Raw genomic sequence first — 13423 nt, 5'->3', positions numbered from 1 at the left:
TGTTCTTCATCTTCATATTTTTAGGGGGTAAAGTTTACAAATAATATACTACATTGCTTTTAAAAGTTAGAAAATTTTAGTGAAATTATGAGAAAATAAAAAAACAAATGGAGACATTTTAAATTACAATGAGAGTTAAAATTTTTATTTCTTCATAGGTTCAATTAAAAAAAAAGAAAAAAAGGGGAAATTTCTTAAATCAGCAACAATCAGGTCCTTAATCCACTTTCAAATCTTTCCCCACCAGCATGGCAGTCACGGGGTGCATGCTGGCTTTATGCTCTTGGTAGGTGCGGACAGCTTGATCATGAGATTTGTCAAAGGAAGCAAGATCCCTGCAGAGCAAAGGAAAAGAGAGACAAAGGGACAGAAAAGTCATGTCAAAACCGAGGTTAAATTAAAGATCACAGTACGGCAGCTAAGTATAGCACCTGGTAAAACCAGACGGCTCTGTACAAACTCCATATCAGATACTGGTCCATAAAAGGGCAGGTCACAGATATTTGGAGGGGGTTACACGGAGGAGCCAGAGTGGTTTGGAGGAGGGTGAAAGGGGGTTACAGCCAGAGCAGAGGGGTAGTAGCTGCTGCCAAGGAAGTATGGAGGTATAACTGGCCTCGTATGAGAACATGTACTTCAATACTTTGTCTTTTAAAAAGAAATGCTTTTCAAACTTATTTTTATCAATCATTTAAGGGTCTAAACGTTCTAAACTATAAAAAGAATTTCTGAAAACTTCACACAGTGAGAGTGAAAAAAGCCAATCATAGTTAAGCAGTGATGGCAAATAGTCCGCAAGTGAACACAAGGAATGTAGGATTAACCATTTCGAGTATGGCCAGGAGTTTCAGGCTACAGACAGAATATTTATTTTCTCCTTTTCACATTCATTTATTTCTTTATGGTGTGTGTGTGTGTGTGTGTGTGTGTGTGTGTGTGTGTGTGTTAGCACAGGTGTGGAGGTCAGAGGACAACCCGTGGGAGCTGCTTCTCTTCCACCGTGCGACTCCCAGGGACTGATCTCAGGTTTGGCAGCAGGTACCTTGCCTGCTGAGCCACATTGCCAGCCCCAAAGGGTATATTCCTTATTTGAAGTATACGTCACTCAATTCAAAGGTAGATGGGTTTTAATTATGGAAAGCAAGTGAAGCCTGCTTCAAAATACCTTAAGAAGTAGTGCTGTGGTCATATTTCAAAAACCAGGTAATGGTTTGCATGGACAAAATTTTATCATTCTTAGGAAATGAACGCAAAATTATCATGAGATTTTATGTCACTGATTATAGTATTTTAGTAATATGGAGCAAATACCTAATCAGGGAACTTAGCGGAGATATTCTTAAATCACATCTTGCTGCTAAAATACATTCCATCCCTCCCCTCCCCCAAGCCTTCCTCTGCTATATACATCAAGCGACACTTGACTCGGAGAGCTTGCTCTTTGTGCAAATTTCTTTGTATTTAATTTTAGTCTCTTCCTTGGCCCTGCGCGCCAAATTTTCTTTCAAAAATCTTCCTGTGTATCTAAGACTGTCTTGAGTTTATTTCCTTTTCACCTTGCCTAGACTTATAGTAGCTAATCATACATCATGCTCCTGAAACGGCTAATGACTTTTTCTAAAATTTAAATGGTCACAAGTACCAATTTCTTATTTATGATAAGAAACTTGAAATAACACTTAAAAGTGTGCTATAGATGGCATTTTACAACGTTATTTCTCCCATCAGGCAGGACCAGGTATTGAACCCCAGGTCTCAGGCATGCTAAGGGCTCCACCATGGAGCCTCGGGGATGCTAAGGGCTCCACCATGAAGCCTCAGGGATGCTAAGGGCGCCACCATGGAGTCACAGGCGCAGCCCTTTATGCAAGTATTTAACAAGAAATCTTCCCATTCTGGTTCCCATCCCTCGCATAACTAGGAGGCACAGTCCGAGAAGGCCTTACTTGAATAAAGGTCGTGTAAACTTCATCCTTCCTTGTTCAGTTGCCATTTTTAGAGCCAAAGGAATGGCTTCCTCCCATTTCGATTGAATGCAGAGCCGTAACCATCTGAAAGAAGGATTTTAAGGGGCGTGGGAGAGAAGATGAGGAGAGGAGGAAATGACCAATATAAACTAAACGCTTATACTATAGATAAAAACAATCCCATTATAATCATATCATGTACCTTTATATCATCTGTCCACATCTGTACATACACAGCTAACACCTGCATTATAATCACACCATGCACCTTTATAACATCCATCCACATCTGTACATACATAGCTAACACCTGTATTATAATCACATCATGCATCTTTATATCATCTGTCCACATCTGTACATGCACAGCTAACATCTGCATTACAATCACACCATGGATCTTTAGATCATCCATCCACATCTGTACATACACAGCTAACAACTGGAGAAGAGAAAGAGGAGGGGCTGGTTCTTGGGAAAGATTACGTGTTAGGCTTGGCCTATAGAAGTGTTCGTGTCTTATCAAGTCAGTTTATGAAGTAACTTTGCTTAACCCTTACACTACAAATTTGAATCAAGGATGGCTAACATATCACAGAATCAAAGGTTTCTAGCTGTGGCCATTCAGAGCTGACCTGGCTACCTGGGAAAGGAAGCCTATTTACCACTGAGCTCTCCATTCTAATTTTTTTTTTAAGTTGAGGGTAGCTTAGTGCAAAGTCTAGCAAAAAGATTAAGATCATCATGTTATATATCACAACTATCCCTCCAATACACTATGATTATCTATGCTGATGGACGGGACAAGGGATTGGCAGGACTCCGGGGCTCTCAGACTGTTTTCCCTTTCTCCACGGTTTAAGCTAGCATTCTGCTTTCTTCCACAGAGACAAGTTAAAATGATGTACCTGAATCGTATTTCAGAATTGTTAATGGCATTGAAGTTGTACACCTCTTGCATTCGCTTTATGTGCCCCAATGGAAGAGGTGCCTAAGAGCAAAATGAAGAAATATGACGGATCATTTCAACAGGATTCCCTGGAAGAAAGGAGCTGGAGAGAAATTCTTAGCCACATTAAAGTCCTAAATACCTTAGAATATAGAAATATGCTGGGTAAAAGAAGCAGATGCACAATAGCGCAAATCTCTAGCAACTAACTCCTGAGGAGGATGTTCTCCTGGGAACATGGGGACAAGCTACTTGGTGGAGAACTCTTGAAACAAAGGCTGGTTACTCTGCGTAGACTTTCTTGACCATTCCAGAATCCTTTAAGTTCTTCCCCCTCATCCTACATAGCTTAAATTTATCCCACCCCTTAGATAAATTACTTTCCTTACATGGTCGTCACTGGTTGCCTTGGCTGATTGGCTCTATCTTTGTCTGGCCCTTTGAAGATCACGTTTGGATTATCTCTCTCCTTTTGAAATGGTAGTCCTTAGCCTTTCCTATCACAGACCCCTTTGAGATGAGTAATTTGGGCTCTGTACTTGGCGGGGAGGGATGGGGTGCATTTACCATACAAATGCAAACGCACAGATTTGGGGGATGCTTGGCCCGCCTGCGCTCATGTTAACCCACACTGAAAGGGGAAACGCGCTTGGGAGAAGGAAAGGAGATGAGTTCAATTTGGACAGACAGAATCCGAGATGCCTAGAGGGCAGGCTGAGGTCCCTAGAGAGGTGCTGCCTCCCATTTCCTCCCACTGTGGCCTCCTTACCTGACACGACTGCCTAAGCACGGCCACCTCCATGCTTACTAACTGTACTAGGCCTACTCCAAGTTAGTATGTTAGCTCCCACGTGGACATTTCAATTCCCAATCCGTGCTGCTGCTAGGCCAGCCAATGAAGGTCACCTCCCAGACTCTCGTTTTGCCACACCCCTTCCCATCAGCCCATCCGGTTTTCCTCTTCTCCATCCTAGGTCACGCCAGTGACACTATAGAAAGCTACGAAGCTGATGCCGGGTGCACTAAAAACAAACTCTTACTTGTGTGGCCTCAGTATCTTCCGCGAGGTTTTGCACCAATCCCAACAATCCCAAAGGAAATTCTGGTTCAAATCCCCACATCCCTCCTCTCTAGGTCCTTCAATGGCAGATTTCCCTTTCCTTCAATGTATTCTTCCGGTTACCTGGGTTTGAACTTAAAACCTACTTGGATTAAAGTCTACTTGGATTCTTTCCTGAAAAGCTCCAAATCCAATGAGCCACAAGACACTATGTTTTCGTGCTGTGTGGTCTCTCCCCTCTAGTCTCTCTTTACCTCCTGACACCTTCACGTCTCTTGCAGGCTCCGTTTCATAACCCGCGATCTAATCAAAGCGACTCCCGTTTTAAAGGCCTTCTGACTGGCCAGAACAGAATCTAAATGTCTGGGTTTCTGATTTGAGATGTTTTACAGGGCTCTGTGAATTTCCTCACCCAGCTCTACTGTTTGTTTGGAGAGCATCTGCCCTCCATTGGCTGAAGCTACCCATCTGCTAAGGCCCCTTCAGAAGTCCTTCCTCGATGATGGCTTCTGTGGGAACGGCATCTAGAACACACTTCCCGCTGCTGCCAGCGGCACACACCTTCCCCTCCCAGCGGCTCAGCAGCTTTCTAGAACGTGTTTTGATTTGGCACGGTACTAATCAGATCATAATTCAACAAAGGCTTTAAAAAAAAAAAAAAGAATGAAAGAGTAGACTATGTCGTTTCTTTCCCCACAAGGTTCTTCACGAGTACTTTGTCCTGCATTGGGGACAGCACACACAGTGCCTCTGCGTCCACGCTCGTTTCCAGGGCTGGGAGCGGCTGCTCACCTTCTGAAGCACTTGCGCCAGGAACTCGTTCAGCTGATGGGATGAGAGATCCTTCAGGTCCGCGATGCTGAACAAGTTCAGATCCTCCTCTTTGGCCTGAAATAAACGTCGCCAGGTTACTTCTGTTCAGGTGTAACCTCGCAATATCGTTAGTCAAAAACACACTAAACAAGGCAGACTGTCCACAGTAGGAAGGCAGGAACCACCACCCCTTTATTCTCTTCAGACATTGTTTGAACCACGAGAAGTACAGTGATTTCTGAAGCAAAGAAGCATTACACAGAGCGTGCCAGCTCTCTTATGAGCCAATCTGATACAGAGGTGACATTTTATAAGCCAGATGAGAGTGGGGCAGGTCTTCCACGGACCCCAAGATGGCTCTACCTCTCGCACTTGCGGTGGCACACAGCCACCCATAGCTTTATGGCCCTTATGACTTCCACTTGTCTATGTGTATATCCTTTTTTATTTTTACATGCATGTGTGCACATGCGGGTGTGTGTGTGTGCACTGAGTGTGAGTGAGGCCGGCTCTGGCTGTCTTCCCGCCCACTCTTCACTTCTCCGAGGTGTGTTTTCTCACTTAACTTGCAGCTCCTGATTCGGCAGTCTACTAGGTAACCAGCTTATTCTAGGGGTACCCAGCTTATCCTGGGGGACCCCCGTCTCTGTCTGCTGAGCACTGAGATTAGAGGAGCAGACCACCGTGCCTGCCTGCCTTTTATGTGGGCATTGGGCATCCAGATTCCAGTTCACATGCCTGATCAGCAAGCACTTTAGCCATTGAGCCACCGTGTGTGTGTGTGTGTGTGTGTGTGTGTGTGTGTGTGTGTAGTCCTTTAATATTTGGGAAAACCAACCAAGAAAGTACCTGAGAGAGTACACTCGTGGTTACCAACTCTGTCCCTGTAAACACTGAAATGTTCAAAACCATCCATCTTTCATTGCTGGGCCTAAAGCAATATCAGAGCGGAGAACAGCAGTGTTTCTCCAGCACCAGACAAGCAGGACGGATTGTTCAGATGCCGTAAGAGGGTTCCAGGAGATGTTAAGGATCCTGTTACCCACAGACAGCTCTCCTTCTTCTCACTCGGGCACATGTGAGAGCTAAGGTAGATGGAATTAAACGAGCAAGGCTCGTGTGCCAAAGTGTGCAACCAGGCTTCTCTCCTGGAACGCAAGCAATTAAGTCTTTTAAAAAGAAAGCCCAGTATTAAGCTCCCTCTAGCCGAACTCAACACAATTCCAGGTAAAATATCCACAGCAAGGTACGCGTGCGCACAACTGATGTGGGACGTCCTTCTGTATGCTGTGAATATGCGTTGCTTTTATTGGTTGATGAATAAAGCTGCTGTGGCCTAGGGCAGGGCAGAATATAGCTGGATGGGAAATCCAAGCAGAGATGGAGGAGAAAAGAAGGCAGGGTTGAGAGAGAAACGCCAGCAGCAGCCAGAGAAGCAAGATTTGAGGTAACAAGCCACGAACCTCGTGGTAAAATATGAACTGAGAGAAACGGGTTAATTTATATGTAAGAGCTAGGCAGTAACAAAACCAAACTATCAGTCAAATAATTATAATTAATATTAAGCCTTTGAATGATTATTTTATAAGTGGCTGCAGGACTGGGCAGGACACAGAAAAGTTTCTGGCTACACACAACCAACCATTCTCCAAAAGACAGCTTCTTAGACTTCGTTCCCTTCATTTCCTCCTGAGGAGCAGCAGAGAGCCCCAAATGACACGCAGGACACACGATGCTGGACAGACACTCAGCTTCTCTACCTCTGCTATGACTGGAGTCTCCAAAAAGCTTACAGGTTACAGGATTTTAAATGACACCTCCTTCCTTCCTCCTTCCTTCCCTTCCACCTCCTTCCTGCCTGTCTTTCCTTCCTTCCTTTCTGTTTTGATAAGGTTTCATGATGTTGCTGGCCCCGAATTCACAACCTTTGCCTGTCTCCTGCATGCTGGGACCACAGGTGAGCAGCAAAGCTGGGCTAAGTCAGACAGTCTTCCACTGGTTTCCGGCTCTATTTTCCTGCCTTATCGCTCTTGCTTTATCTTCTTCTCGGGTTTTCTGAAACGCCCTACTCTTTTTTCTAATATTCAACATCTAATCTGTTTCGAGTTCTTTTGCTGGGGTGGGGAGTAGTGGTCACTGAACCTGGGGCTCGAGCATGCTAAGGACGTGGCCTGCCACAGAACTTCAGGGCGCTGACTTCTCAGTGAGTCACAAAACCAAACCCCCAAGTGCGCTCTCCAATCTGTTGGTGTTCCCTCGGCACAGCTCTACAAGCAGAGCCTGCGACTGTATGTGACCGGCTCCTGAACCCCCTCGCTGGCCTGCGTACCCGAGCCGGCTTTTCCATCTTGGCAGAGCCTGTCCCCACCCTGACAGATTAATGGTCTCAATATAAGATTCCACTTCTGCCTACAGATGACATCTTTAACTCCTTAGCCTGATAAGCTTATTTATCTTCCAGTCTTGTTTCCCCTCTATCAGTTCCTACATGGACACGTATCCAACAGGGAATAAACGTGGACGGTCCTGGGGACACGGGGGAAAAACAGAGCCAACTCCTGCTCGAGAAGAGCCTTCAGTCTGGTGGAAGGGACAGGCAAATAAATAAACACAGTAAAGCTTTCCTCGGTGTCAAGTAATCAGCATCTACCACTCTCCCCGTGAAACAAACTGCCCCTCATCCAGGCCATGGGGAACAGGCACTCGGAGTGTGAACCATCCCCGTCACTGGCTCTCACTCCTCTCGCCCATTTACTCCTAGACTAAGTCAGCCAGACATGCTCCTAAATGCATATGCCAGCTGTGTTGGCATTGCAGCCCCTCAGCACACAGGTAAACTAATGAAAGATGGGTGCCAAAGCAGAAGAGGTCCTGTAGAGTTCTGTTTTGATGCAGCCTTTTAAATGAAAACTTATGTTTAAATGCCACCCCTGGACCCCAGAATGTCCCCCTCTACCTCTCCTGCCCACCCTGGTGGGGATGGGGGCATCTGAGTTCCCCACAGGGTGGGGGTTCCCTCTATTGAGTCCGTGGCTCCACCTGCCTCGTTCACACGCTGCTCACTGCTCAAACTAAAAGTGATTTGTGCAGAAATCTAATTTCTTTCATTAAACTACAGATAACCCAAGGGCAACTCCATCTCTGCTTCTTTCACAGTGTGAAGCTCAGAATTCTGTATGTGGAAGATGGCCAAGGAATGCCAGCCAAGAGAGCTTTAAAGATAAATTTCAGACAGCAACGTCAACACTTGTTGCAATCATCAAGAGAATGTGATTGTTAAGTTTTCTCTTATTTTCCACTCCAGAGTCATCTAGGGTACACGCTCAGTCTGGGTTCCCTGGACTTAGCTGTAGTCATATACCAGGCATGTGCCCCATCTGGTTTCCCTAGGCATATGCCTTAGTACATATACCAGGGCATATGCCCCGTCTGGTCTCCCTAGGAGTATATTCTAGTACATATATGAGGAAACTCCTCTTTTGGAAGTTTTGCAGAAATGAACAACAGCTAGCAACCAGCAGAACCCCTCAGTCCCTCCCATTCAACAGCTGGCTTTAAACACTCACCCAAGATCATTTAGATTTACCCATAGGCGTTTAAAGCACACCTCATGAGTGATGGGGGTGAAGGCAATATCTACCCAGGGAAACAACTTATAACACAGCTATGCACAGCTTGAAGTACCCACACACACATACAAAGACATCTTTGGACAGTTGAGAAAAGACCCGAAAATCACGCATCACTACTTACAGTGACCCATCTTTGACTTAAGGCAATGCAAGCATTTGTCAGAGTCATATCATAACTGCAAAGACAAAAAGATATTAAACGTTACATTTTATAAACAAATGCATCCTGCATAAATGCAGTTTTATGCTATATAAAATGCTTAAAATTTAAAATCTCTTTAAAGCTAAAGAGCTCCTCAGTGTTAGGAGGAGGAAGTCCACTTGAGTCACCTAGGAATTCCCCAAATCCCAGTGGGTACCGCACTGCACAGCATACAAAGAAAGCTCTGGCTGTCCTCCGTAGAGAACACAAAAGCATCTCATACACTCCAGAGGGGCTCGGGATGGGAAGAGCACACCTGGTGCTCTCTGCCTGGCGGCGACAGCTCCAGGCACTCACGGTGGCACCAAGAACACCAGGTCCCCATGCTCAGGGCTTCTACTTTGTGTTATTCCAAACCTTCCATCACCTAGCAAATCTACAGGCAGGCCAGGTCACAGGCACTGTTCCAGATGCCAGACCTGAGAGTCCAAAGTCACCATGTGAGAACCTCATCCCTTTCTTTATGGAAGGAGGGATTAACCATTAAGCAAAACAAGCTATGTCGGTATGTTGGTACGTGTGTACTCCCAACTAGAATGTCGTTCTTGCAAAACATCCCCCTTTATCTAAACATTAAGCCTCTTTGCTGAGAAATGCTTATCAGTGACAAGAGATACACTCACTGCTATTGGGTTTTTCTATTTTTCTGTTATTCTCCCATTCTTTTCTAGGGAATGAACAGGGAGCCCGCTCACAATTCTTTTGGGTCCGCTCACAATTCTTTGTCTTCATCAGTACATAATCACTGTAATTGGCTGCCCTTGGCCTCTGGTAGGAAGCCCATCCTGAGCGCTCTATGTTTGAATCCGAAATGTCCTCCAAAGCCTTGTGTGCTGAAGGCTCGGCCCTTAGCTGGTGTGCTATTTAGAAGTGACTGGACTATGAGGACCAGGCTGTTAGGAGGGGAGGCTAACGTGGAAATAGGTCTGTCTGCCCCAGTACCACCCTCTCTTCTGTTCTACTTCATCACAGACAGAACCACGACCCCAGACGGAAATATGCCCAAACTAGGTCTTCTCGAATCATGTCAGGAATTTTGCTTAGCAAAGGCAGCTGAGTAACACCAGGGACAAGCAGCCACTATACTGTCATATGGTAGGTAGTCAGGCAAGTGAGATCAGAGGCCCGCCAGGCTGTAAGACACCTTCTCCTCTGAAGACTGATTTCTTTATTTAAGATTTACTCATTTACTATGTATACAGGAACCAGATCTCATTATAGATGGCTGTGAGCCACCATGTGGTTGCTGGGAATTGAACTCAGGACCTCTGGAAGAGCAACCAGTGCTCTTGACCTCTGAGCCATCTCTCCAGCCCCAGCACTGGTTTCTTTTTTTTTTTTTTGGTTTTTTTTCGAGACAGGGTTTCTCTGTGGTTTTGGAGCCTGTCCTGGAACTAGCTCTTGTAGACCAGGCTGGTCTCGAACTCCCAGAGATCCGCCTGCCTCTGCCTCCCGAGTGCTGGGATTAAAGGCGTGCGCCACCATCGCCCGGCCACCAGCACTGGTTTCTTAAACACCGAGAAAGTGGGAAAGGTCTGGCTGGTGTCTTTCTTAGTGTTCTGAAACTTCCTTCTCAGTATGGTTGGATGACTAAGTTAAAGATTAGCTCAGGGAAAAGAAATAATCCCCTACTCACAAAAGAACCCTAGGAGAAGCAACGTGCAAACCAGACCTGAGCCTTACTCTCACGGCGTGCACCGTGAAGTGAAAGGAACGACGTTCAGACGCAAACGCAAAGGTGCAGAACACAACGCCCGGCAACTCTCAAATGCAAGCTCTGACCTGCGCAGAGAGGTTAAGAGACACCTCCAAGAGGAAGTGGTTCCTAAGCTGACGTTGGAATTATCCATGCAGAAGGAAGCATGTGTGTCTGGGCATGAAGCCTGAGGGAGTGCGGAGGGTCTGAGAGGCCCTAGCCCTCCAGCCTAACTGAAGCAGGAGAGCATGTCGGGAGCTATGTAGTCCCTAAGAAAGGAAGGACTTGGCTTACTCTTTCCTAAGGCCCTCACCACCCTCATGTGGAAACTCGACACCCAGGAACGCTCTCAATCAACTCAACAGATCTGTTTGTAAACCATGGAAACGGCTTTTGGCTTCAGGGGAAAGGTCTAGAAACCTAAGCCCCCCTTGCTCTCTTTGCTGACTCATAACGGTTTAAGAAGAGCATACGGTATTTCCAGATACTCTGAGAGCGCTAGGGTTAGGGGTCTCTAGCCTGCAGCCCTCAGGCCACATGTCCCGAGATGGCTGTGCCTGCAGCCTAACACACCTGTAGCCGAGCGTGCCGCGTGGCAATATCAAAAGGCAGCGTGAAGGAAACAGGTCAGCAGGTGGTTACTTACTTCGGTTTGACAGGGGGCAGGCCAGGAGAATAGAGCCAGGCATTCCAATCCACTTGATTGAGGAGATCCACCTGTGAACAGGAAGAGACCCCCCCCCCAGTTCCTGAGAGGATGACTTTTCCTCAGGTCAAAACAAACACATGAGCAACTGAAAACAGACTTGGAAGTCGTCAAAGACACAATTTACTCTGCTCTGCCACATCACAATAACTTCTAAATCTTATTACTTTTTATAATTAATATTAATTTAATATTAAGCAGCAGACCATCACCACGTCTACTTCTGGAATACAATGTGACATTTTGACATATGTAAATAATGCAAAATGATTGAATCTAGCTAATTAACATATAAATTTAGTCATTAGTAGTGTTCTAAAAGAGAATTAAAATAGATAAGCAAAATCCTATGGCAAATTCTGAACCAATACTATAATTAAGTAATTCAGGTAGCCTAGCAAATAGTTTATAAAACTATACTAGGCACTGAAAATTAGAACTTAAAACCAACCTTATCTTTAAAGTGGGAATACAGGAAATCCTTCCAGTCGTCAGTGGTTACACTCTTGTAGGAAAATTTCTCAACATAAGCCTTTAAGAATCCCAGAAACACCTCTAAGAGGAAGAGAAAAAAAATTGAAAGAAATGAAGAAAAAGAAATCAATCCACAGAAAGGCAAGTCTCTGGCCTTTTTAGTGGGTGTCATTGTTCCCGTAACCACAGACAACAGAGAACACTCCGAGAGCCACGGAGAGCTTCTGACAGTGAAGGAACATTCAAGAAAGGAGGTGGGTCTCAAGCTGGGCCAGGACAACGCAATGAAGACACAGAACAGGAATCATCCACGTTCTAAAGCAATCACCCTCACATGACGAGAAAGGAGGAGAGGAAGAGCCGACAGGCAGAGTGGAAGGGGGGCGCCTTCAAAGGCAACAGGACCATCATTATGAGGTCACGTGAAGTCAGCATATCTATGTAAGAAAATATCACAAAAGCATTAAAAATATGAGATGGAATCATGTGTACTGAACTTAAAAAATTGAAAAGACAGATGTGTAAGACAGCCAAACTCTTGCCCGAGGGGCTCACGCTCCAAGACTCCAGCAGATGCAGAAAGTCACACCAAGGACCCAAACCCTACTGTAGTACTGTTTTCCATACGGACAGACCTACGGTAAAATTTAACCATACATGCGCCATGTATGTAACAGCAGTAACTAGGAATGAAGCAGAATCATTGTAACACTGTGTAAAAGTCACATGGATAGTGAGTGCCTCTCTCCAAACACTCTGAGCCGCTCGGGTTCTCAGGCGCCCTGCCGAGGTATCACAACACGTGTGTTCAAGGAATACTTGTTTTGTTTGCTGGAGGCCACAGGTGCAAGGTAAATGAGCTAGCAATTTAGATATTCTAAAGTGGAGCCACAAGGCAAAAGGGGAGAGTCCTGAGTTAACAGGGAGGCGGAAGATCGTATGCTGAGGTCTTAAGACCCACAGTAAGGATGAAGCTAACTGTAAAGTGAGTTCATGTCCATGGAACATTGAAGAAGAAAAACGAGAATTGCAGTGACCGCCGGTAACTGCGCTGGTGGGAAGTGGACGCACAGGTAAGAAAGCGACTACAGGATGCTTTGTTACTAAAATCTTTATATGTGTGTGACTGACATCTACAGTCAGAGTAAAATCTGGAGCCACACACAGAGGGGCATGAGAGGTCTCACGTATCACTCATAAGCTTCTGGATTATAGGAAGTCTGTCAGTGGGTATACGCTATTACCCTAATTCTTAGTATAATGGGATTTTAAAAAAGGTCAAGCCACATTATACAGATCATGGGGTTGTGTAGAGTTTTATGGATATTGGCCACAACAGAGAGCAACACGGATGTCTCCGGCAGAATGAACTGGAAGTGTAAAATGAAAAGAAACAGTTTAAAATTCATCTCTACTCTTCACATCGCCCTCCAAAAGAAAAACAAAACAACACAAAACAAACCAACAGACACACACCAAGCAGGCAATGCCAGCTACTCACCTGGTCCACCAAGCAGCTGCTCCAGGTAGAAGAGTAAGGCGAAGCCCTTCTCATAGGGAATGGAGGAATAGGCTACATCGGGGTCAACATCCTTCAGATCAACCACGAGCTTGGTGAAGGGATGGGACTCCCCAAAAGTTTTTATCTGCAACCCAACGAACAAAACGAGTGTCCTCATAGGAAGACCCCGCTTGGTGTGAGGTTGGGCGAACGTTTCGGGAAGCCTGTCTTACCGTATTCTGCAGCTCTCCCCAGCCTCCCAGAGCATGGAAATGTCTGAACTTCTCCCCAAACAATCGCCCACAAATGTGGCGCTCTAAATAGACGGTATGTCCTTCGTTTAACCTGAAAGGGAACAAAACATGGGCACTGTCCCAGCGGAGAGGACTCGGCATTTTAATCAAGCAGGTATTCTCTTTTTGG

General features: G+C 45.5%; 1 protein-coding gene across 2 annotated transcripts in view; it reads right to left on the bottom strand.

Moving 5' to 3' along the window:
- Positions 1-122: 122 nt before the first annotated feature.
- Positions 123-13423, bottom strand: part of Lta4h (leukotriene A4 hydrolase) — a 32662-nt gene continuing 19361 nt past the window's right edge. The window contains exons 11-19 of one of the 2 annotated variants that reach the window (XM_057757714.1): positions 13234-13345; positions 13001-13145; positions 11477-11580; positions 10966-11036; positions 8543-8597; positions 4769-4864; positions 2876-2958; positions 1947-2051; positions 123-335 (exon numbers count right to left, since the gene is read on the bottom strand). In XM_057757714.1, coding sequence (XP_057613697.1) covers positions 218-335; positions 1947-2051; positions 2876-2958; positions 4769-4864; positions 8543-8597; positions 10966-11036; positions 11477-11580; positions 13001-13145; positions 13234-13345 — 889 coding nt within the window. In that variant the 3' untranslated portion in view covers positions 123-217. The remainder of the gene's footprint in view (positions 336-1946; positions 2052-2875; positions 2959-4768; positions 4865-8542; positions 8598-10965; positions 11037-11476; positions 11581-13000; positions 13146-13233; positions 13346-13423) is intronic. The other variant, XM_057757715.1, reaches the window with a different exon arrangement.

This window comes from Chionomys nivalis, chromosome 25, assembly GCF_950005125.1.
Source record: "Chionomys nivalis chromosome 25, mChiNiv1.1, whole genome shotgun sequence".
NCBI lineage: Eukaryota > Metazoa > Chordata > Mammalia > Rodentia > Cricetidae > Chionomys > Chionomys nivalis.
The sequence above is the reverse complement of the archived record's forward strand: the minus strand, read 5'-3'. Positions and strand labels throughout refer to the sequence as shown.